General features: G+C 53.1%; 1 protein-coding gene across 3 annotated transcripts in view; it reads right to left on the bottom strand.

Annotated features, from left to right (window-relative positions):
* The window catches only part of GRIK3 (glutamate ionotropic receptor kainate type subunit 3), a 221,768-nt gene that overhangs the window by 10,771 nt on the left and 186,814 nt on the right, over positions 1 to 24,183 (bottom strand). For all 3 annotated transcript variants that reach the window (XM_032387647.1, XM_032387639.1, XM_032387657.1), the window contains exons 11-13: positions 17,592 to 17,815; positions 12,030 to 12,148; positions 9,367 to 9,584 (exon numbers count right to left, since the gene is read on the bottom strand). In XM_032387647.1, the coding sequence (XP_032243538.1) occupies positions 9,367 to 9,584; positions 12,030 to 12,148; positions 17,592 to 17,815 (561 nt within the window). The remainder of the gene's footprint in view (positions 1 to 9,366; positions 9,585 to 12,029; positions 12,149 to 17,591; positions 17,816 to 24,183) is intronic.

Genomic DNA, 24,183 nt, shown 5'->3' with positions numbered 1-24,183 from the left:
GCATCCCAGGCTGGACGCTGATGGATGAGCAGAACTAGCATCCCTAAGATGAGGTCCAGGGGGTGGGCTGCTGGGCTTGTCCTGCTTGGCTGGAGAGATTCAGAGAAGGTGCTGGGGCCAGGAGAGGGGCCCGAGGTTGAATGTCCCCTGCTGCCTGAGGAGAATGGGCAGATCAGGGTGCATGGCATTCATGAGATTTCTCGGGAGATCATAGCCAGCCAGCTACCTGCTCCCAGCAGGGAATGGCCCTGCCCCCACAGATCCCAGGGGAGCAGGTGGCTCTGCCGGCCCCATTGTACCCGGCTGCTTCCAAGTCTAGCTGTGCCTGTCTGTAATGTCAGCCTGTCTGATTGGCACCCGGCCCAGCTCCGGTGTGCGTGACAGGCTGGTGCAGGGCTGGGGGATGGGTAGGGGATGGGGAAAGAAGCTGTGTCTGCTGGGAGTCCAGGCGGCAGGGGCAGTGGCTGGGAGGAAAGTGTATCTACTATTCTCCAGGGGCTTCCCAGCCCTGCTGAGGGCTGTCCTCTCCAAAACTGGCTCCTGGAGACCCAAGCATGCCTGGGAGAGCAGGGAGCCCGGAAGCAGCAGGCAAGACCCCACTTGGAATTTCATCAGAACCCAGAATCCATCAAGGGCCAGTGATGCCTCCTCTGGGCCTAGGGGCACCTTCACAGACAAGCAGCTATTGTCCCACCTGCAAATTTATCTGCCTCAAAGCCGAAGGCCTGGAAGGGCTCAGATGCTTCTAGCTCCTCCTGTCCTCAGCCATCCTACTTTCTGCCAGGCCTGTGTGCAATTAACTACTCTACCACCGGTTACTCTCGCCTCTTGAGCGCTTACCTTCAAACCTGTGCTCGCCAGCTACTCTCTCTTGCCAGCTACACTTCCCCACCCCAGCTCCTCCTCTGGCCCCAGACACACTCCCCTACTAGCTACTCCTGCCCTTAAAAACGTTCCTGATTTCCAGCTTTTCTGACTCCTCAGACATAATTTCGGACGTCCAGACTCTCCTTCTCTGGCTTCTTTTGTCCCTGAGGGCCTTTCTCACTCTGTGACTGTTCCTGCCCAGATGCACTGTGGTAGGAAGCTTCTGTCCAAGCTTCTATGCCGCTCCAATGATCCCTGTCCCTGGTACTCCTGCCCTTGTGTAATCCCCTCCCCTTGCGTGTGGGCTGGACTAGCGACTTGGTTTTAACTGCCCCCTAGGAGCGATCGGATGTCACTTCTGAGATTAGGTTACAGGAGTCTGATGCTCTTGCTTGCACTCTCTCTGGCTCCTCTCCCCAGCTGCTCTGATGACAGCCGGCTGCGTGCTGTGAGTCGCCCCGTGGAGAGGCCCGCGTGGCCAAGAACAGAGGGCAGCCTCCAGCCAACAGGGAGCAGAGAACTGAAGCCCTCAGTCCCACAACGCAGGAGGACCTGAACACTGCCAACAACCACGTGGCGAGCTTGGAAGCAGAGCCTTGAGATGGCTACAGCCTTAGCCAATACCTTGACTGCAGCCTGTCCCGGATCCCGTGCAGAGGGCGCAGCTAAGCTGTGCTGCTTCCTGACCCAGTCATGGAGATCATAATGCTGTTGCCTTAAGAAGCTAAGCTCCAGGTAATCTGCTCTTGGAACCACGTACACACACAAGCTACTGCTGTGCCCCAAATCATTGTTTTTTCAGATAATCAATTCCAATGATTCCTCTAATCAGATCATCCAAGTCCAGTCTTCCCTGGGGCCAGGGACACATGCTCCTCAGATACTCGGCCCCCATGGTCACTATAACTAAGTACTATTGGCCTATCAGTGGCTCCAGCAGCTCAGCTCTTTTCCATCCCAGTCTCTCCTGCCTTCCAAATTCTCCAATGGGAACTGGGGGTTGATGAGATCATCAGGGCTCCCCTTAGGTCTCCTAATGCATGCATCATACAGCCATCCATCCATCCATCCAACCATGCATCCATCCAGACTCTCCTTTGGCTCCTTGTATCCCTCAGGGCCTTTCTCACTCTGTGACTGTTCCTGCCCAGATTCACTGTGGTAGGAAGCTTCTATCCTGCTCCTGCTTCTATCCAATCATCCGTCCAACCATGCATCCATCCATCTTCTCATTCATTATGTTCATGTTCTCACCCACATACTACTTACACACTAATTCATTCAACTGACCACTCAACTGTCCACCTAGCCTTTTACTTATTTATCCATCCATCCATCCATCCACCCATCCATCTGCCCATCCACCCATCCATCCATCTATCCTCTCATTCATCATGTTCATGTTCTCACCCACATACTACCTACATACTAATTCATTCAACTAACTACTCAACTGTCCACCTAGCCTTTTACTTATTTATCCGTCCATCCATCCATACATCCATCCATCCATCCAACCGTCCTCTCATTCATCATGTTCATGTTCTCACCCATATACTACCTACACATTACCTCACTCTCCCATGAAGCCAGTCATCCATCAGTAAATCTCAAACACTGGCAAAAGGAATTTGACAATGAACCACTTAGGAAGCCCTGCCCCACTCCTTCTGTCTCAGAAAAGGATGAGAACTCTTCTTTCTGCAAACTCCTCCCTGTATCCTCCCCCAACACCCCATTCTTCCTTTACACAGGCATGTCGAGTAGAAATAGGTTCCGACATTAAAACATAGGTTCATTCCAGTAATACTCCACTGTAAATGGAGACAGAAATTTCTTTTGAGGGTCGGGGGGCTGTTGAGGCCGATGGGCTTTGAGGAAGACACATAAAAGCCTCCAGTGGGTAAAGGAATGCAGTGAAGGAGATGGAAGAACAGCAGAGAGCTGGGGCCAGTTGAGAGAAGAGAGTGAAGCTGGCTGTGATGCTGATTTCAAGCGGTTCCGCTCTCCCAGCTCCAGTGTCAACAAATTCACACCTCCACCAACTTTAGGCAGGTGGCTCTGAAATCCGCATCCCGAGAACGGCCACCGACTATGCTTACTCTGTGTCTTGGGGCTCCCATGCTCAACCACATCCACTCATGGTCTCCGCTTCCCTTTAAGTTCCCTCCTGTCTTCTAGATACTGTGAATCCAGGACACATCCCCGAAAAGTTCCCCTCTAGCAGCATGGGGCTGAGGCAGGGAGGGATATAGCTGGGGCCCCTCCTGGAGCATCAGGTCCCTCTCCCATCTCCTGGGCCTGGTCACCAGAGGCCAGAGTTCCTGTCACTGGCCTGAGCTATAATCACACCCCAGGGAATGGGGGCCCACAGAGCTATGGCTCCCACGTCATCCTGCCTGTCCCAGCTCCAGTGGGAACCTTAATAAGCATTGCTTCAGGGCCAGTCACCCAAATCAATTAATGGAATTGTTTGGAGCAGCCAATACAAGGCGATGTGCCAGGACGGAGAGGCTTTTTTTATCAGTAAAATTGGCAAGAAAGTAAGTTTCAGGCTCACGACTTTCAATTCCAGCCTCCTCAAAGAAGTAAATTGATTTTTCCCCAACTGAAGATACTTAATCTTGAGAATTTAACATTTCTGTACAAGAAAAATGTATATAGGTATATATAAAAATATCTATCAATTTCAAAGGGAGCTGAATCCCAGGGAACGTGTGCAGAGAGGCAGCGGCAATGTGATTCCATGCGAGACCTTGGGTATTTTCCATGGTGGAAAGGAGACCTTTCCTCAAATCAATTGGCTTGCTTATCCCTGGGTGTGGAGGCTTTGGCCTTATCAGATCCACATACTTGAGCAGTTAATCATGTCTGTGGGATTATTTCCGTGGGGACCAGGCGGCCTCCCTGAGTCTGCTGCCTCTGCCTGCCATTGCAGTCCACCTTGCCAGGATAGACTCACTGACCCTCCAGCCCTGCAGTAACCCCTGCTGTTGGCACCTGCCCCGAGGCTTGTGTGTGTGTGTGCAGGGGTGGGGGCAGGGGGGCAGGCTGTTGTCTGGCCCGTGCAGAGGAGTTTGGAGGGGAGGGCTGCAGGCTGGGGATGGAGGCAGCCAGAGGGCGTCACCTCTGCTGCTTGGACTCTGGTGTCACGCCAACCTGGGTTCAAAGGCCAGCTCCTTCTGCAACCACAGGCCAGTGACGTCCCATCTCTGAGCCTCATTTTCCACATCTGTAAAATGGGCGTTAGCTGAGCACAGAGCTCGGTCCCTACGAAGTGCTGGACGGGTGGCTGGCATCACATTATTTCTCTCAAAGGCTCTGTTCTCTCATTTGGAAACTAGGGATAATCATTTCTACAGTGCAGAGTTTCTACAGAAATTAAATGACACAATGCCCGGGGTAGAAAACCCCAGTGCTGACGGGCGGGGGGTGGGGGGAGCTGTAAATACGGAAGGAGGGAGCGCTGAGTGGGATTCTGAGAGCCTGGGAAAGCTACTGCCTCTTGGCTCCCACAACTCTTGTTCCGCGGGTGAGCAGCTCAGTGATGCCAGATCCTTCACATTTTCAAGAAGCTGGAAATGTGAATATTTTAAATGCAAAAATCTCTCCATTTTAAAATGCTGGCAACTCACATAAGAAAATGTAAGCAGTGTATGGTCCCCAAAACCGTGTCTGGGGGCTGAGCAGGCCTGTGTACCACCACTTTCAACAACAAAACCATAAGAATGGTTAGCACTTCTTACAGCGTGTACTCTGTCAGGTGCTCGCTGTGACTCTGTTACGCCGTCTCCGTGAATTATCCCACTTCGTCATCTCGATAACTCTGCGAGGGGGGTTCTATTATCAGCCCCGTTCCATAGAAAGGCCCAGAGCAGTCCTCGAGTGTTCAGTCACTTCCTCTCACCATGGGCCCAGCCCAGCCCCGCACCTGTCCCTGCTCCTCGGCCTGCCCTCTCGGGGTCTCTTCTATTCTGAGGGTCTTGGGGCTCCTCCGGAGTTCTTAGCTCTGTGCAGAGGCCGATGGCCATCCTGTGAGAGGCACCAAGGTCCTTCCCAAAGCCCATGGTCCCCCATCTGGAGTGACTTGGAGAAAGGGGGATTCTCCAGGTGTCCCTTGGCTGGTCCCTCTCCAAAGTGCTCTGGTTAAGTCCTCTGGGGACTACAGGACAAAAGAAAAGGGTCCAGCCTGCTTCCTAGTCTTCTGGGTCCACCAGCTGGAGAGGCGTCTGACTCGAGTGCACCTGTGTGCCTGGCGTTGGGCTAACCACCGTATGCCCAGGAGCGCACTGAGTCCTCTTGCTGACTGCCGCGTACGGGGAACCCATATCCGTGTCATACAGGGGAACAAATTGAGGCTGGGAGAAATAAAGGGACTTACCCCAGGTCACCCAGCAGAGCCAACACCCAGGACTCAAGTCCTGGTCTGTCTGACTTTTAAGACCAGGGTGACCTGACCGTGCCAGGCTGCACGACACTGAATCTTGCCTGGCCCCTGTGTTTTGGGGGCCCTGCTTCTGCTTGAAGGCAGGGCTCTGATTCTAGACCAGCCAGCAGATGGGCCAGGAGAAACTGGAGGCTGAGATGGGGTGAGCCTTCCAGCTCACAGAAGAGTCGGCTGAGCAGCTGGAAGATGGGGCATTGGATGGAAGGCCTCTCCAGGCTCCATCGCTAGGGCCAGACAAGGCTGTGCAAGGGGGTGGGGGGCTTGACAAAGCTGGAGCCCCGGGGAGCCTGGGATCCCTGGGCCCCAGCTCTGGTCTCTTCCCTGAGTGGGAGTCCATCACCCACAGTCCCTCCCGCCGTGACGGGCCCCCCTCCCCCACCGCAACACGGAAGGGGCTAAATCCTTGGAGAAGCCGTCTTCAGACAGCCTGGCTCCCTTCAAAGCTGCCCAGTGAACACGCTTCCCTAGTGTTCTCCTTTACATTTGCCTACATATTTTTACAGCCATACAGTGCTTTCAAAGACTTCCTTTTTCATCTCCTAATTAATTTTTATCTTCTCAGACAGAGGGAGGACAGCACGGGAGATGCTGTTTGTGATGTCTGCCGCTCCCCGACAACTCTTCAAGTGAAATTTCCTTTGGAGCGCCGGGCCGCCTGGAGCTGTGCGTCTCCTGGGCTGCAGGGTGGGCACGAGGGCTCCGGCCAGACCACCGGGGTTCCGATCCCAGCTCGGCATTTCACTAGCTCTCCATCTTAGGTAAGTCCGTGTGAACTCAGGTCCCTTTGGAGCCTACCTTCCTCAGATGTCGGATGGAGATGAATGATAATAATGGTCTCTGCGGTCTGGGGTTGCTGTGAGGATGACATGCGTGAATGCAGGTCAAGTGCCCGAACGTGGCCAGCACCGAGTAAGTGCTCGACAAATGTTACTACTACCGTTGACCTGGCCAATGTCTCCTAGATATCCTGTGGCTTTACCTGAAGCTGGTCCCTGTTCAAGCTTAGTGCCACATCCACTCATGGGCAGGGGGGAAGACTAGCCCTCCAGAAGACCCTAGAGTGGGTGTGGGGGAGGGCGCTGCGTGTGCACATAGAATTATCTGACCTCGCGTCGTGCTTCCACCACCGATCTGCTGTGTGATCATGGGCAAATCACCCACCCTCTGTTTCTCCAGGTTCAACTCAGGTTTCCTTCCAGCCCTAACTTGAAAGTGATAATGAGGAGGCTACCACCTCATGGGGGAGAGGAGTGGGGACTGGGAAGGGGACGTGTGACTGGAAAGCCCAGCTATGGAGGGTGGGGGCTGGTAGGGTGGGGAGGAAGGAAGCTTGTCTGGGGAACTTCTGGGCGGGTGTTGTGCTTCCAGCTCGTGATTTGAGGTGGGGTTAATATCCCCACATTCAAGCTCCTCTCTGCCTGCAACGCGGTCCCATTGCTGCTGTCAGTGATAAGGGAGCCTGGGCTAGAAGAGCTTCCCTCGAATTCAAGCGGGAGACAATGTCGCCAGACGTCCAAGGGGATTAACTGGTGATCAGGAGAGCGGGAAAGCAGGGTTGGTTCTGCAAGGGGATGCGGAGTTGCTGTTTCTGGCCAGAAGCCCTTGTAAGCATGGGCCCCGGGGCCCCGGCATCCCAGCTGGGTGATAGCATGGGTGTCCCTCCTCTGCCCTCTGGGCTGCACAGTATGCAGGGAAGGTGCGTGAGGGCGGAACAGGCTGCTGGAGGCGCTGCTTGATGCTGAGGACAGCAGTGCGGTGGGGGCTGGAACCAGGCTCTTGGAAGCCAATCTGAGCATCTTAGCGTGGAGGGAGGCAAGGGCATCCAATCCGCGGCAATGAGCCTGCACCGGGCTTATTTATGCCGCTTCCCTTTGATCGGGAGCCCTGCTTCGAGATGGGCTCATGTGTAATGCATGAGATACTCTGGCACAGTCAGAGGGCTGGGCCGCAGCCTGGGGACAGGTACGAGCAGGCGCACTTGCAGCGGCGTGCGCACCCACACACACACACACACACACACACACACACACGAATCATTGCACATGCAGACACATGCACGCAGGGGCCATCACACACATACAAGCTATTACACATATAGATGCATGGCCTATGACACACACGGATGCCCATCCCCCAGGCTCACTTGTCTAGATACACCCGTGGGGACATCCAGGCAGATAGACACACGTATAATCTCCATGCACATATACACAGAACCTGTACACACGCATAGGCACATATCCACATGCCCGGAGCACAGGGATGCACGCACACACGTGCTTGCCAGCACACGTACAGATTTTTGCAAACACTCCTGTCCAAGCACAAAGACACACATACACCTGCACAGGTAGACTTTGTACACGGGCACCTGTGTGTACACATACACACCTAAATGCATGTTTCTGTGGATTATATACTGTCACACACACACACACACACACACACACAGAGGCATCCCCTGCACACACACTCACGAACACATACCCAGGGTCCCAGAGGGCTCCTACCATGCCTGTCACAATGCTTCTATCCACCCCGAATGCACGACAGTGACCTCTCAGGAAGGCCACATTGGCCACTTCTTGGTGGTAACAGCAATATCACAGGAGGGGAGACCTTTTCCTCTCTCTCTCCTCCTCACTAAACATCTGCTTCCACCCTCAAGGAGGGTCCCAGGGAGGCCAGGGGAGGGGAGAGTGCTGGTGAGGCTCCGGTGCGCAGGAGGGAGAGGCTTTCCCTCCCAATCCTCTGCTGCCCTCCCCTTGCCTCCTTCAGGCCCAGCTGGAGGCTCAGTCCATCCCTCCGAGGCTTAGCCTGGAAGGAGACCAGAGCTGGGGGATGTGGAACCAGGGCCCAGGCTTCCAAGTGACTAATAAATAAATAAATGGATGAATGGACCTACGGCCCCCAAGTTCCCGATCCTGACCATTTTGGAGAAACCATGAGAGCAGAGGTTCTCAGCGCGGCCCGGGGACCAGCAGCACCAGCACCTGGGAACTCACTAGAAACGTGCATTCTTGGCCCTGCCCCAGACCTACTAACCCAGAGGGTGGGGCCCAGGAATCTGGGTTTTCCCAAGCCTCCCAGGTGATAGGGATGTACACTCAAGTCTGAGTGTGGCCTAGAACATGGTCTTTTGGAGGAAGGCAGACCTGGGCCCTTCAGCTGTGAGTTCTTGGACAACCTGCTTCATCACTCTGAGCCTCAGTTTCCACATGTGTAAAGTGGAAATAATCGTAGTGCCTACCTCACAGGATTGGTCATGAAGATTCAGTGAGGCCAAGCCATTAGTCTGGCCCACTGTGAGCTCTTGGTGGTGGTAGCTCTTGTGACTTTTACATTCATTTCCAGAAGGACATTTACCGGTTCTCAGGGTCCGTCAGTGGGTTAGGAAAACCTTAGCTACTCTAGTAGGTGAAAACCTTGGGAAACTGAGCCAACACACTACAAAGCAGGAGGAGCAGGAGAGCCCTGGCCAGATCCCCATCAGAACAGCTACCTGAGCAGGTGACGAGGGCTTTATCTGGACACCAGTGGTCCAAGAGTATAACGTGCGAAGAAATGTTCATAAACGCTTGGTCAAGTTTTAACCTCCTCCCTGCCTTGAAGGATGTGCTCCTTGCTACCCTCTCAGTAGTGGAGAGCTCATGGCCAAGGGCAGGCCAGGCTCTTGGGGCATGGATGCCACAGAGACCTTAAGTCAAGGGCAGGGAGCCCCCTGGCCCCCACAACTGTTTGTGTGTCTGGGCCACGCTTCTCCTTCTCCCTTTTCCAGCCTCATCCTTCCACCTGCCATCCTCTGAGGATTGAAGAAAACAGCACATTTACCCTGCTTGTCCCAGGTATGAAGATGTGTAGGATCTGTGCCGGGACCAACTCAGGTGGCCACATCCTCATCAAAGTTCCCCAAAGCCAACTGGTCTCAAACAGGGAGGGATGGCCTGAGCCTTGGGGATTCCTGGCCCATTGATGTTGTGAAGTTAGGGATGGACAGCGAAGGGTGTGGGAGGGTCAGCTCATGGTGCTGCAAGGGAGGGAGAGGGTCTCACCTTGAAGAAGGTCATGGTGGCCCCGTCCTTGACAGCCCCATACTCGATTTTGGTTTGCTTGGCCAGGTCATCAGCAGAGTCGATGGGCGATTCCATGCGCTCCACAGTCAGAAAGGCAGCCAGGTTGGCCGTGTAGGAGGAGATGATGATGAGCGTGAAGAACCACCAGATGCCCCCGATGATGCGTGTGGACAGGGCTTTGGGCATCAGTTCAGACCCTGGGAGAATGGAGAAGGCAGGTGGTCCCTGACACAGTCTAGGGCTGCTCAGGCCCCTCTGGGTCACAGACTCCACTGCTAATCTAGTAACAGCTTGGCAGATGTTCTCAGTGTGCCCCCTGGACCACCAGCAGCAGCAGAAGCACATCCTGGGAACTTGTTAGCAATGCACATTCTCAGGCCCCTTCCCAGGCCCTACTGAATCCATCACTTGAGGGGTGGGGCCCAGCAATCTGGGTTTGGGAAGCCCTCCAGGTGGTTCCGATGCAGGTTAAAATTTAAGAACCATGTGCTCTAGAACGACACGCACATTTCACAGGCTCGTCAGCCCCTGCCGTCCCCGGTTTGGAATGGGTGGCAGTAGAAACCCTGGGGCTCTGGAGTGAATCCTGCTCCCAACTCTGTGTGATTGTGCCAGACGCTTTCCCTCTCTGCGACCCTGCAAAGCCCGGAGACTGGTCCTCCCTCTGTCCCAGCCTCACACAAATACCGTGAGGCCGCAGCGATATAATTGCAGGAGAAAGCGTGTTGCAGATATAAGCAGTATACAAACACAAGATTGCCTGCTGGTGCTTTGCTGGAGGAGAAAAATCAACATTTTTTGAAGCTCGTTGCCGAAATAGATCCCTCTTCCTCCCCGACCTTGGGTGTGGAGCACAATTTAGATGAAACCTTCTAACTGAAGTAATTAACTAGGCGGCTTTCAAGAGATTTAAATAGCAAGTGACTCCTGAACTTCCCAGAATATTTGGACCTGCAATCTGAAAAGTGTCTGCTTTGATACGGATGACACTCAAAGGAGAGTTTTTCAAATACATAACTATTTTTCTCCCTCCTAATCAAAACCGGTGGGGGAATGCATCAGGAGCCGGGGCTTTGAATAGCAGCCAGGGGAGGGCGAGGAGAAGCGATTATTGCAATGGGGGGCTTCCAGGTCTCTCCCAACTGTCACTGAGAAAGGATAATGGACAAAGAAGCAAGGTGAGGCTTCGGGACACTCATTAATAGCGGGGACAGAAAGAGGCACTTCCGCTGAAAGCCGCCTGTGGCTTCCCAGCTCTGGAGACCACTGAGGCTCCCCAGGCGCTCCTCCCCACCCAGCCACACGCAACCCCATCTACCTGCTCCTCCCAACCCCACCAGATTGCTCCAACCTAGGGCAAGAGCTGCCCCTCCAAGGGGAGAATGACTTGTTTTCCTGGTGGACTGTGCCAGGCTCTGCTGGATCCCTATCCAGACCCCTGCACTGGCCTCTGTTGTGGCTGGGAGATCGCTGGAGTTGGGGAGTTGGGGGCAGATTACTCTCCCTTCTTCCTCCTTCATTTAAGCGCCCAGCACAGGGCTTGGTACGTAGTGGTCACTCAGGACACGCTGGGATAATAGCATTCATTTGGCATTTGCTGACGGATGTCTACTGAGGGCCAGGGTTTGGACTGGGCCTTGAGAACACACACAGGTGAGTGAGGGACAGGGAATTCTTTGCCCCCTGGATCCCCTTCCCTTCCTTGCCTCCTTGTCACCCACTGCCCCTTAGTGGGATCCTAACATAGGCAAAGACTTTGGTTCCATCCCCATCCCCCCATCCCATTCCCTGAGTTAAGAGGCTCTGGACATACGACTCGACAGGCAGAAACAACGAGCTCGTGGCTCCTGGCCAGCAAGGCTGGGGAGAGGGGTCCTCCTTGGTGGTGGTGGGGGGCTCCTCTCCCGCCACCTGCCCTTCAGCCCATGGTGTCTCTGCAGCCAGTGAGGGTGCTCTGCTTTCTGAGACATTTGAGTAGCTGCAGATCTGGCCACAGGGTGGGCCACCAGGCCAGGGTCAGGTGCAACATACCGGCCCTCCCTCTAGAGGATGTAAGAAAATGCTGTCCTTCTGTGCATACCATTCCCGATGCACTCACCACCTGGAACATGACCCTTCTCACTCCCTAGCTCCCCACGGCCAGATGGTCACCAAGTCCTGTCCCTGCTACATCCTGAAGTTCTCGGAGTCCATCTCTGTCCTCTACCCCCATGGCCATGACCCCAGTTCAGGTCTCATCCTCTCATTTCTGCAATGGCCTCCCACCCAGCCTCCCTGCCTCCAGTCTCCCCCGTCCTCCGCTCAACTTTACCCAGCCAGCGTCTAAGGTGATGGGGCCATCAGTGGGGTTGGCCCCAGCAAGCAGGAGGCCGTATGTCCACTGCAACTGCAGCAGGAGAGGTTAGGGATGAGCCCTGCATGTCCCGGGTGGGATGGCCTCTCTGCTTTAGCCTCAGGCCTTGAGCCAGTCCAGCCACAGGACTGGTGGAGGACAGGGACCTGGGACAAGGATACATGCCTGAGTCTGCAGGTGTCTCCAACCTGCTGGCAGCCCTGCAGGTCTGAGGCTGCCCTGGAGGCTCAAGAGAGGAGGCCCCCCCCCCCGCCCCTGAGAGGAGAGCCTTGGGGAGAGAAGGACGTACCTTGCTGCATCAAGGACCCCATCCCGAACCAGAAGCTGTTTAGCAGAGTGAAGTTGTTCTCCACCACCTCGGAGCCGGGATTGCAAGGATGAGCGTCATACCACTCGTAAGGGCTGAACCTGCAGCAGGGAGAGGGGAGCGGTGGGCGGAGCTGTGGGGAGCCGGCAGGGAAGGGGCACCCATGCTTCAGGGAGCTGCCTGCTTAGCAAACATTGATGTGCTGTCACTTTAGTATCCATTTACTTAGCGTTCTGCTGGGGAGGCCGGGAATGGGAAACCAGGGCCATTTTGCTTCTTGTTCTTTATTGTTAGTGCCCTTTTCTGGTTGTAAAAGTAATTCAGCAGTATCTCTTAAAATTAAAAGCGCACATGCCCTTCAACCTAGCAATTCTGCAACTCATTATCCAGCCTAGAAAAAACACCTGTACATGAGCATAAAGAGAAGCGCGCGACGGTGTTTATCAAAGCATTGTTTGTAATAGCTAAAAACTGAAAACAGCCTCAATGTCCTTCAACAGAAAAATGATTAAGTAAACTCCGTCAGAAGCCTGTTCCGCAATGTCACATGGCTCAGAGAAGAGAATGAGAGATGTCTGGATGTCCTGACAGGGAAAGATCTTCCACCCCATACTGTTCGGTTTAAAAAAAAAAAGTGATAAAAAATAAGAACAATATGATCACGTTTATATAAATAGATTCCTAAAGATACAGCTCTATGCCTCTTTACGGACGTGTGTATACAAATGTGTTGGAAGAGTCTGGAAAGATTCCTACCTAAAAGATATCAGCATTTACCTCTGGGGAGGGGAGTTAGGAGGGCGGCAGGAATCTCAGGGCAGCCTGTTGCTTTAGGTGGATTAGATGAATTTTTAAAAAAATGAGAATGGGCTTTTCAATTACTTGTACGCTTAAAATGGAAAAAAAGCAAAACATACACTTCATAAAATATTCAAACAGTATAGAAGAATACAATGAAAAAGCGAAAGTACTCCAGGATCCCACCCCCGGAGAGAACAATGTGTTACATAATTGTTCAGATTTTTCTCTTTGAATACACAAATACCTGTATGACAGGGAAAAATTGTTACTTAAAGCCCCCCACTGCCTTCTAAGGAAGACAAGTCCTGATAACCGGAGGGATCTTTGTTTGCTGCATGAATCCCAGGTGAGGCCATGTAAGCCGGAGGAAGCTAGCACGCTCTGGGGAGATTGGGAGACCCTGGAGAGAGCCCCTGAGAGGCTGGCGTGGCTGGCGTGGGGTAGGATGCTGAGATGAGAGGCCCAGAAGGAGAGGCACATCCAGTGGAATTTTGTTTTGTTTTTAAATGTATGATATGCTTTAAGTATGATGTTGTGACTTGCCCATCCCCCTTTTAAAAGCTTTAATAAATTATACATTGATCACCAAAGCTCGCATGAGAAGAATTTTGCTTTCACAAAGGGGGAAGATCCTACACATATGAAATTTTAAAGAGAGGCTTCAAACCAAGACGGGGATATTCAAAGGGAATGACCATGAACTGGCTAGAGGCTCTACAAATCCACAAGGAAGAGATAAAGGCTGAAGGGAGGAGAGGCGGAGACTGCTCCGGGAAGCTTCCGGAGAAAGCCTCGGGAGGGCAATGCATTCAGCGGTCCCCACATGCCTCCTGGGAAGTCCTGGGAGAAGGGTGTCCACGGGACTGCTGAGGGAGCTGGCAGGCGGCTCTGTAACGAGGTGGGCCCCATCTGGGGGTCTGGAGGGCAAGGGTCGGGCTGACGCATGCCTCCCAGGTGCATGCAGGACGGGGAGTCCCTGCTGCAGGGTATTGGCCTGCACACCCAGACGCAGCCAGGTATAAGGACACTGGGCCAAAAGTGTTTCCCTGGACCGGATGGGCCCAAGCAGAAAAGAGATCCAGCCCAACTCCACCTGAAGTCCTATCCGAGAAGGGCAACAGGACTGCGACGGGGAGAGGCCATGGGGCAGGGGCTGCTGGGGGGCCAGGTGCTGATCAGGGGAGCACGCCGACCCGGGGAGCAGGCCAACCAGTGGTCTGATGTGTGAACAAAGGTAGAAATGTCAAGGACTCTAGTGGACTCAACCTTCTCATTTCTGAATTGAAACAGTGTTTGTGGTTAGAGAGACACCCGGGGTTCCTGTGACCTGGAAATGAGCCAAAAAGTGACAGACCCCGGCCGAGCCTTCGCGGGGCAAGGAGAGCCTCAGCTCTGAGCACACTGGAATAGGGAGGAGACACAGTAAAGATGATTTTGGATGAGACCTCACAAGTCCTGCGTGGCTTACACACATCCGCGAAAACTGTGGTCGTTTTTAAACGCAGGAAAGTATCATACCATAGTGCTACCTAGAACTTGGACTTTTCCCTTAATAAGCCACCAGACTCTTTCCAGATCGGTTCTTCCGGATCTGCCTTACTCTCTGCAACTACTTCAGAGGTGTTTTCAACCACTCCTCTGTCGCCGGTGCTTGGCCTGTCCCCATCCCCCACTGTTGCACACTCTGCTGGAAGAAACAGCCCTGTGGACACCACTATGGGCACCCGTGCCGAAGGGCCGCCCTCTCTTCTGAGGTGAGGCTTTCTAGATTTGGGGGGACTGTAAAGTGGGGCTCAGTGGTGACTTTCAACAGGATAAACTCCCCGGGGTGGACTTGCTTCTCATGATCGAACTACTTTGCTCTAGAACAGGCCTCTTGGTCATCAAGTACTGTAAGGGGCCCGGCTCCTCGCTACCCTTTGAGGTGGACAGTGCAATGGGGGCCCATTTTACAGATGGGGAGGTGGTTTGGAGCAGGCAGGGGAGGGCGCCCCTGCAGTGAGGGAGCTGGAGGGTCCAGGTTCTAACCCCCAGGCCACAGGAGAGAACAGGAGGAGGCTGGACGCTGAACAGTAAGGAAGGTGCCACCCAAGTTAGCGATGGATCTTGGATTAATGGCTCGCAGCGGCAAAGGACTGTCACAGTCTCACACTTAGGTAGGAGCTAGTGCAGGCTGACCTAGGGATACTCGGTCTGCATTCATGGGAGAAGCTGAAGTCCAGCCCCAGTGATGGAGGTGTAGATGGAGCACTGGCTGGCCGGGACCATCTCTTCCCTGGGATGCTCATCGGCACCATATGTGACCGGAAGGTGACTCCCAGGAGCTGGACTGGCTGGCAGCTCACCCTCAGTCCTGCCTCCGGGATCAGGCATTTAGGATTATCTTCTTGCCATGAGTGCCAACTATCCTGCTCTCCATGGTGAGAGCGCACCCTCCCTCCCTTCTTCTCTCCTTCTACCTCTCCAGGCATAAAGCAAGACTATCCCGGTGGCAGAGAAAGGCCTTGGTCAATGCGTGGACTCCCGGTGCTAGACAGACACAGGCCAGACCAGGCCAGTTTGCAGGACGGACAGCCCTGTAACATGCCACAGCTTCTCTGCAGGGGGCCCGGGGCCCTGCCCACGCTTCGGCGACCTCATCTCTTGGGCAGCGGTGTCTAGCTCTCCAGCCGCCAGCCTGGAGCGGTCCGAAGGACACAGGCCACATGGAGGGGGCACAGAGGGCCACAGCCACCCTGGAGATGTGCCCTGCTTGACCTTGACAGTGTTGGAAAAAAATCGACTTAGTGGCTACCTATAAAAGCCACGAGGTGTCACATAAAAAACCTGAGTCTCTCTCTAAACACCAGGAACGCGGCAGCGCCGGCCCCGCATTCCTGCCTAGCGCAGTCTCCATCCAGCCGTGCGGTCTCTCCCCCTCCCTGCTCCCCTCCCTCACGCTTCCTGTCCGGCCCCGCGGGCGCCGGTGTTTGCCACCCTGATTTAAAATGAACAGGTCTTGCTCGGGCGTCCGACTCCATAAGAGAAAGCTTTCTGACGTTGGGCACTGGCTGAGCCTCCCTGAGCCTCATCTGCTGCTTCTGCGAAGTGGGGAGAGTTATCCCCACCTCACAGGACCTTTGTAAGGATCAGGCAGGGTGCGTGTGAATTATGTGAGTGTTACATAATGTGGTAATTGTACTGTGACGCTGCTCATGGCCCTGTGGCCAGGTCCCTTGTCCCTCTCCTGTCCCCCTCAGGTGTCCTGTGTCATTGCAGCAGCTGCAAAAGTCCCATCTCTCTTCCAGAAAGTCTCCCTGGCCTAACCTGGCGAAGGGGGTCCCTCACCTTCCCTGCCAGGAGGCAGGAGGCGAAAAGCAGGCTGCAAGGCCAGGGGTCGGAGGGGGACTGGGCGCACATCGGAGTCATGCTGGAGAAGCTGGAGCTGTTTTCCAGGGGGCAGGGAGCCCAGAGTGGGCTGGATCTGCTAAAATTACGGCAAGAGCTCTGGAGAGTGGCTCCTGCTTTCAAAGGCTTGTTAGGCCATTACAGGAAGAGGCGTAATGCGGGCTGGGCTGCCGGCTGGGGGCGGGGGAGGGCGGGCAGGCGGCACCCGCCAGCTGGCAGCCGAGGGTTTCCAAGGCAGGACAATTTCCTCCCTCACATCCTTCCCTTTGGTCTCTCTCTGTGTGGGAGGAGGGAGCGAAAGGGAGCAGGGTGGGAGGAAGGCTTTCAAAGAAGACTCAGGAGGAATAAAAGCCCAAACACGAAGTCCTTGGATCTCAAATCGCCTCTCCAGAGAAGTCTCTCTTCGGACCTTGTTAGGATTTAGAGAAAAAGAACCGGGGCAGGGGATGGGGCTGGAGCCTGGAAGGAGGGGGCAGAGGGCCTAGGGACCAGGAGCCACTCTCTTGGGGCCAGGGCAAAGGACAAATGTCCAGGTGGCCAGAGATGTGGATTACAGATAGAACCCTAGGTTATGAGAGTTCAAATGCCGGTCACTTGTTGCTAGGATGGCCTCGGTGAGCCTCAGATGTCTCCCCTTCGTGGGGGTGGGGCCTGAGAGAATTAGGTCACATAATGCCTGTAAAGCACAGAGCATGGTGCTTGGCAAACACCAGGTGCTCAGCAAACACCGAGCTAAACCTGTGCCCTAGTGAGCTCCTCCTACCATCCACCAGCAAGTATGTGCTGTGTCTCCGTGCGAACGACCGAACGTGCAAGGGGGTTGCCAGCGTGTGTTATGGACAGGGATGTACGTGCCAAGTTTTCACACGTGTGCACGTATGTGTTTAATGTACGTGCCAAGTTTTCACACATGCACATGTGTGTGTTCACATGGCACAATTCCTCCTGTTGTGTGGACTGGGCGGATGCAGTCTGTTTTCCAAATTTCAGTCCACTCGCTGGACCATCCAATGCACCTAAGTCTGTTGTCCTGGGTGCCTGGCCCAGGTGGTGCAGCTCTGGGCAATGACTTAACCTCTCCAAGCCTGCTCACAGGGCCTGGGATACGACGGCTGCCTCCCGGTCGTGGGCACAGACCAGGGGAAGGCCTGGGGGATTCAAGCTCACAGGGTGGAGGGGGGCTACGGAATGTTCCTCGAAGGATATAAAGGGATCTGAGCCTCAGTGAGGGAGAGAGGAGCAGGCACAGCAGTGGCCTGAACCTTGGCATGGCTAAGGACTGACGAGGTGGGGGCCAGTCTGACTCCCGGAAACCCCAACCTTGGGCCAGAGCTCTGGCCAAGGCATGGCCCTTACCTGGCAATTACAAAGAGGACACAGCTGACCCCCAGGTAGGCGAGGAGTACATACATCCAGATGTCTGGGGACAGGGGGTTGAGGAAGGAGAAGACACTGGGGTTGGTGCCATTGGGCTTTCGATACAGGATGCTCACACCGAGTGTCATGAAGGGCTTGGAAAAGTCGATGGCCTTCTCGCGGACATGGGTGATGGTCAGGGGGGCCACGGCCAGATCTGCCTTCTGCAATGAGAGACACACACAGACAGACATGAGTAAAGCCTCAGACTAGCAGGGGGAAGGCACCTCTTCTTGGAGGAGGGGAGGGAAGGGAGTGGAGTCCGTTTCCAGAGCCTTGGGGTCACTTGACCACAATGTTTACAAATCCTTCCCCTGTGCCAGGCCACGCCCAGCATGCTGCGGAGACAGCGATGAATTAGACAGAACCCCTGTTCTCCAAGAGCTCATGGCCTTCAGGAAGAGGACAGCGATATCAACATCCAGAGAGTGGAATCCTATGAAAGTTATACCCATGTGGTTCATTCTCAAAATGGTGCTCTGTCAGATAGATACAGTTCAGCAATCTACAAACATTTAAAAATAGCTCATGTTCTTTATTGGTGACTTTCAAACATCATGAAGAGGACACAGAATCCAGAACAAACCTTATTTGAATCTGCTTTCCTCTCCTATCCACTTCTTGACTGCTTTTCCTGTTCTGGATATTCTGTACATCCTAAAGACCTCAAAATCCAGTTGGGCAAAAATAATGCCCTCTTTGGAGGCAGAGGTGAGTCCAGAGCCCTCTTCAATAGGTGAGGGGAGGGAAGAGGCCAAAGAAGAGGAAGAAAGGAAGGAGGTGGGGAAGGCTAGGAATATTCCTGTGCTGGTCAATTTTAGCTCATCACAATTTTAATGAGGGTCATAATTAAAGGTCTATTATTTCTATTATCTCCTTGGTCTGAGCTTTTCTTGATTAACAATCTGTAAGCCCTCATTCCCATTTTTCCAGCCTCCTCCCTACTGCTCTCCTGCTCCATGAGGCCCCATTTAACTGCTTCCTGTTTCCCACATTCCCTTTTTCACCTCCGTGCTTTGCACAACTTGCCCTATTGAGAATGCCCTCTCTCTGCTGGCTCTTACTACCTTCTGTATTTCTTTGCACATGCTACCACCTCCAAGAAGCCCTCCCTGATAACCTCCAATGCTAAACCCCCATGAAGCTTGCTCTGCCCCATGGTAAGGTCCTAACCTGCTCAGTGTGAATGCAGGATGTGTGACCATGTGACTTTTTGTCTTATCTGCCTATTTACCTGTGACTTCCTAAGTGCAGTCGGGCTGTAGCTGATACACTGCTTTGCTTGTCCATTCCCAAACCCCATCTCAGCCTCTGTAATATTTGTTTGTTAATAGTGTTTCCCTCTGGGAGGGCTCCTGTGGGTATTTACATATCAGAATGTGAACCAAGTTATCACTTCCCTGTCTCAGGGATGGGCAGGACAGAAAGAGAGGTCAGGTCCTAAAGACTAGCAGTAAAGACCCTTTTGCAAAAGTGGGATGGCTGCTTCTGAGACCCTTCCAAGGCAATAGTCTCTAGGCAGCCACCCAATGGCTTGGTCCAGTTTCATTCTTTCATTCATTCACTCATTCATTTTATGAGCTCTGCTAAGCACTAGGGATACAGAGCTGAGCCAAGCAGACATGGTTTCTGCCCCGGGGCTTACAATCTAGTTGGGGAGACGGACATTAATCAAACTGTTTACTAAATGGTAGCTGTTAACACCATCTCTGACTTCACCAATCCTAGAATAGGAACCAGCAACCAAACTGAAGTCCGACTTTAAGGAGGGGAAGCCTGATCTGGGTAGACGGCAGGTGTCCCAGGCTGGGGGCGGGGGGTGCTGGCAAGCACACAACGCTGACGTTACAACCCCAACGTTCTTCCTTTTAATGGCAGGCCCTACAGCTGATTATTGACATTCAAAGCCCAAGGGTTCAGGGAACCTTAGGACCTGGGACAGAGAGGGAGGAAGAGCCTATTACAAAGGACGCATCATACTGGGACCTTCCTTTTGTAAATTTCTGAATGTGTGCATTGGAACTTGCCTAGCTTTGAAGGCAGAGAAAGAAGAAATGCCCAGTTGCTGCCACCCTGGCTCCCTGGAGCCTTCAGGGTGTGTACAAATGAATGCAACAAGAGGAGGGAATAATCAGGGAAGGTGCAGAGTGAGTAATGCATATCTGCTCAATACCTACTGTGCTCCAGTCTGGGACACAGGGCTGAGCAGGAGACCCAGCTCCTGTTTTTATGGAGCTTCCGGTCAAGTGAGCCCCTGCTGGGAGATATCGATAGGACTCAGTGGGGTGGGGACCGGGGTGGGACATCCCGGAAGGTTTGATTCCTGAGTTCTAGGATCCTCTATAATGTTGGCATAAGAGGGGGTAGTGGGCTTTTGATTCTAGATCTTGGCTTCCCCTGGCCCTGTCCCTTCAAAGCACATTGTTCTGGGAGAACCTCAAAGTCAATGGTGTCAATCTTCCTCTGGCTTTGATGGCAAGTTGGATGAAAAGACTAGTGATGGGAGGATCGGGGTATCTGCAGCCACGCTTGTTTCATGAGAAGCGGTCCAGGACTGGTGAGGAAGGGCTGGGGTCCCTTCTTCCCCAGCACCATCCTGGAGCCTTCAGAATCTTCCCACCAGCTTCCTGCTCTCCAGCTCTCACAGGTCAGGAGGTCTCACAGGTCAGAAGGCGGGTGTCTGTGGCCTTCTGTGTCTACAGCAGTGAGTCGGCTGGTCAACTTGCCCTTCTTCATGGGGAGCTTTGATGAGCGTTCTCCCTTGGGCTTTAGGAAGGCTGACGTTCTCCACTTTGATTTTGGTTTAGGCAGGAAACACTACATTTCACCATTTGTTATGATTTCTCTAAAAAAAAGACTTTATTTTGTCCAGCTTTCCTTGAAAGTGTGGAACAGATGTCAAGTCTCCTACTGTGTCAGTTCATTACTCAGAATGCAAGGCCCAACCTTGGCAGGCTCTTCCCACTTGTGCAAGTTTTCTTTGAGGACAATTCATAAAATCATAGGCTGTCAGAGCTGGATGGAGACCTTTAGGAACATCTCTTCCAACCCTCTCTTTCTTATGGAGGGAAACTGAGGCTCAGAGCTTATCCAAGGCCTTTGCTCTCATATTCACAGTAATCATGTCCTTGAACAAACCAAACCTCTGACTTGTCCAACACATTCATGAGTTTTATGGGTGATTTGTTGGTCCCACCTGCCTGAGGACCTTTCCATACTTTTTCTAAACCTTTAAACTGGGCAGGACAACCCTTCCAGGATCTTACTTCATCCCCCTAAGCAGCTTTCCACTTCCCAAGAATCTGTCAGGACCCACCTGGTACCAGCCTCTCCTATTCTACTCCATACTTGCATGGGGCCACTTGGCGCCATTTGCTCTACCATGTCTCCAGCAACCAGAATGAAGGCAAGAATGACTTAAACAGCTGCAGCTCTATATTTTGGCCCAGAGATCCAGCCACCTTGGCTGCTGGCTGGATACTAGCCTTGTCCCAGAAAGCAAAACCAGGAAAACCTCCTCTCAGATTCTAAGAACAGACTTGTGACCATGGTCCCACTTCAGGCCACTTACCACTTACCACTGATCTCTTAAGCCTGGGGTCCTCCCTGAGGAAAAGATCTGCCCCATGAACTCCAGCTTGATACCAGTATCTGGTGTCCCTGTTGGCCCCTGCATACTTGCATTCTAGGTATGGTCTCCACCAGATTCCCCATCTCTGTGCTCTGCCTCTTGGTTGGGATTCCCCGGGGTGTCCTGTTGCTCAGACTGGGACCTGCTACAGTTAAAATAGTAAGAACCACAATCATTCCTGGATGAGTCCCATACGCCAAGCATGGTTAAGGGTGTTACGTATATCACCATATAGGATCCTCCCAGCAGCCCCATGTGGCAGTAAATGTTACCACCGCATTCTAGATGAGGGTCCCATGGGTCCATCAGGCTAGGAGGCTTGTTCAAGCTCTACTGGTTTGGGTGACAAGTGTTGGTGGCATAGTAGTGAGTACAGCTGGTGAATGGCTGGTAAATGGCTGAGCCAATACTTGGACCCACTTCCCCGTGACCTCAAACCCCCATGCAAGCCGCATGTAGTGTGTTGAATTGTGCGCCCCCTCCATATGTTTAAATCCTAATCCCTAGTACCTGTGAATGTGACCTTACTTGGAAGTAGGCTCTTTTTCTCCCCCCCCCCCCCACTAAAACAGTCTTTTATTCTTGCCACTGAGATTAAACAGCATCAAATAGATTGTCAGGAGAGTATCTTGGGCTGTGCAAAGGGAGGACACACTCTATCTTCAGTGGGTGTGTTCACCTCCCCAAAGATCGGGCTCTCTCTGGCTCCTGCTGAGTGCCCCCAAATTCATCAGTGTGCTCACAGCCACTCTTGGGCTCGCAGCACTGCAAGTTTTAATGGTGCAATGGCTCTCGGCGGGAGCCTGTGTTCATCTGGTCTCCGAGTGACAGTTCTCCCTCACATGTCCTCAGCAACACTCCCCAAGTGGTTTCAAATTCCCGTAATACCACTGCATACCTATCCGAACAGCCAAAATAAAAAAAAGATACTGATAGTACCCAGTGCTGAGGAGGATGCAGAGCAATGCATCTCTCTTAGGCTGTGGGCAGGAGTGTAAAATGGTGCAGCCCCTCAGGTCGCCAGTTATTAGAAAAGACTAGAACTCAGGAGCGACTGCATGGAAGCGATTTATCAGGGAAGGTATGGGGGAAGGGACACGAAATTCCTATGTCCTCTCTCTCTCGGGGCACTCCATTCTCCTCACATCTCCACGGGTTCACCAACCCGGAAGCTCCACAAACAGGGTCTTTGCAGAAGTAATCAAGTTAAGATGGAAGTCATACTAGATTAGGCTGAACCCTACATCCTAGGCCTGGGGTCCTTATAAGCAGAGAAGAGGACACACAGGCACACAGAGAGAAGGCCTGTGACGCTAGAGACAGAGACCAGAGTGATGCAGGGTCAAGCCAAGGAACACCAAGAATGCTGGCCACACTGGAAGCCAGGAGAGACTCATGGACACATTCTCCCTGAAAAGGGACCAACTCTGCCAACACCCTGACATCTGATTTCTGGCCTCCAGAACTGAGAGAGAAGACTGTTGTTTTAAGCCACCTAGCTTGTGGTCATTTGCTGTGACAGCCCTGGGTCACTCCTGCCACTTAGGGTATGGGCAGGATGCACGGAGCTCCTTCCACCGCCCCATTCAGATGAGCAGGCCTGGGCCCACCCTGAAGCTGGGCTGCATTCCCAGAGACATGAACCTGACTCCGGCTGCCGACCATGGCTGCCACAGGGTCTCCCCAGCATACACTTTACATCGCCTGGCTGGGCTTCTGAGCCTTACAGCTGTGGAACATGCAGATTCATCCCCACTTCCCTCCAGATCCTTCTGCTTCTGCTTCCACAGCCCCCCAGGAAAACCAGTCTCACTCCTGCTACACATGCAGGACTTCTCCGCAGGGCTCTGTCTGCTGGCTCTCTGCCCACGTATGTGGTATCCCTGGAATTCACCTTCCAGTCTTTTCTCAAAGTGGTGTTGCTCCAGCTAGAATTCCCCCACTCCCAATCCTGCTTCATTTACAGCAAGACTTCCCTCTGCCCTTAGGATAAAACATTCTTATTAGGGGTTCCTTAAGCCTTTCATGATCTAAGAGAACTTTCTGTTCAAGAGAACTTTCTGCAACGACAGGAATGTTCTCTATTGGCATTGTCCTATATGGTAACCACTAGCCACATGTGGCCAAGAGCTTAAAATGTGGCTTGTATAACTGAGGAACTGAGTTCATACTTTAAATTTCGCATGAAAGAATTTTAAAAATCATTTTTATTTAAGTTTAAATTTAAATAACCCCACAGGTCCGGTGCCTACTGAGCTGGAAAGTGCAGACCCAGCCCTGCCCGCCTGTCCTACCTTTCCTTACCTCATGTCTCCTTGTTCGCTTTCTACTAGCTTCTTTCAGACCCCCCAACCCTGGCTCTCTCTCACCTCAGGACCTTTGCACGTGTGAGTTCCTCTACCTCGGACTTCTTCCTCTACAAACGCTTTGTGTAGCTAATGCCTACTTCTCTTTCAGATCTCAGCTCGATTACGTCCACAAAATCCTCAGGTGATGTCAGGTCTCCCTGGTGATTCCTCTCACGGCACAAGTATTTTTGCTCTTAGCACTGACCAGAGAGGCTTCGTGATTTCTCCCCCACTGGGTGATTAGCTCACGGGAGCAGGGTCTGAGCCTGTGTCTTTCCACCACGGTGGGCCACGGGCCTGGCATCGGTAGACTCTGGGACTGGATGAATGGGGCTGTGTAGGAGAGACACTCAGCAAGCACGTCCACAGAGCCAGCTGGCTGAGCCCGTGGCAGTTTACAAGGGGGCAAAGCAAGTCACGCAGGGCATCTGCTGATGACTCCCAGACTCCACCCGTAAGAAAACACGGTGCTCCTTGGAAGCCCATGGACGTTAACTTGACACCCAACAGCCTCAACGTCCCACATGTGAGAACAGAAAGGACTCTGAGGGTC

Source organism: Phoca vitulina, unplaced genomic scaffold (assembly GCF_004348235.1).
Source record: "Phoca vitulina isolate PV1807 unplaced genomic scaffold, GSC_HSeal_1.0 scaffold2, whole genome shotgun sequence".
Lineage (NCBI taxonomy): Eukaryota > Metazoa > Chordata > Mammalia > Carnivora > Phocidae > Phoca > Phoca vitulina.
Note: the sequence above shows the minus strand (reverse complement) of the source record. Positions and strands in the feature narration are given on the sequence as shown.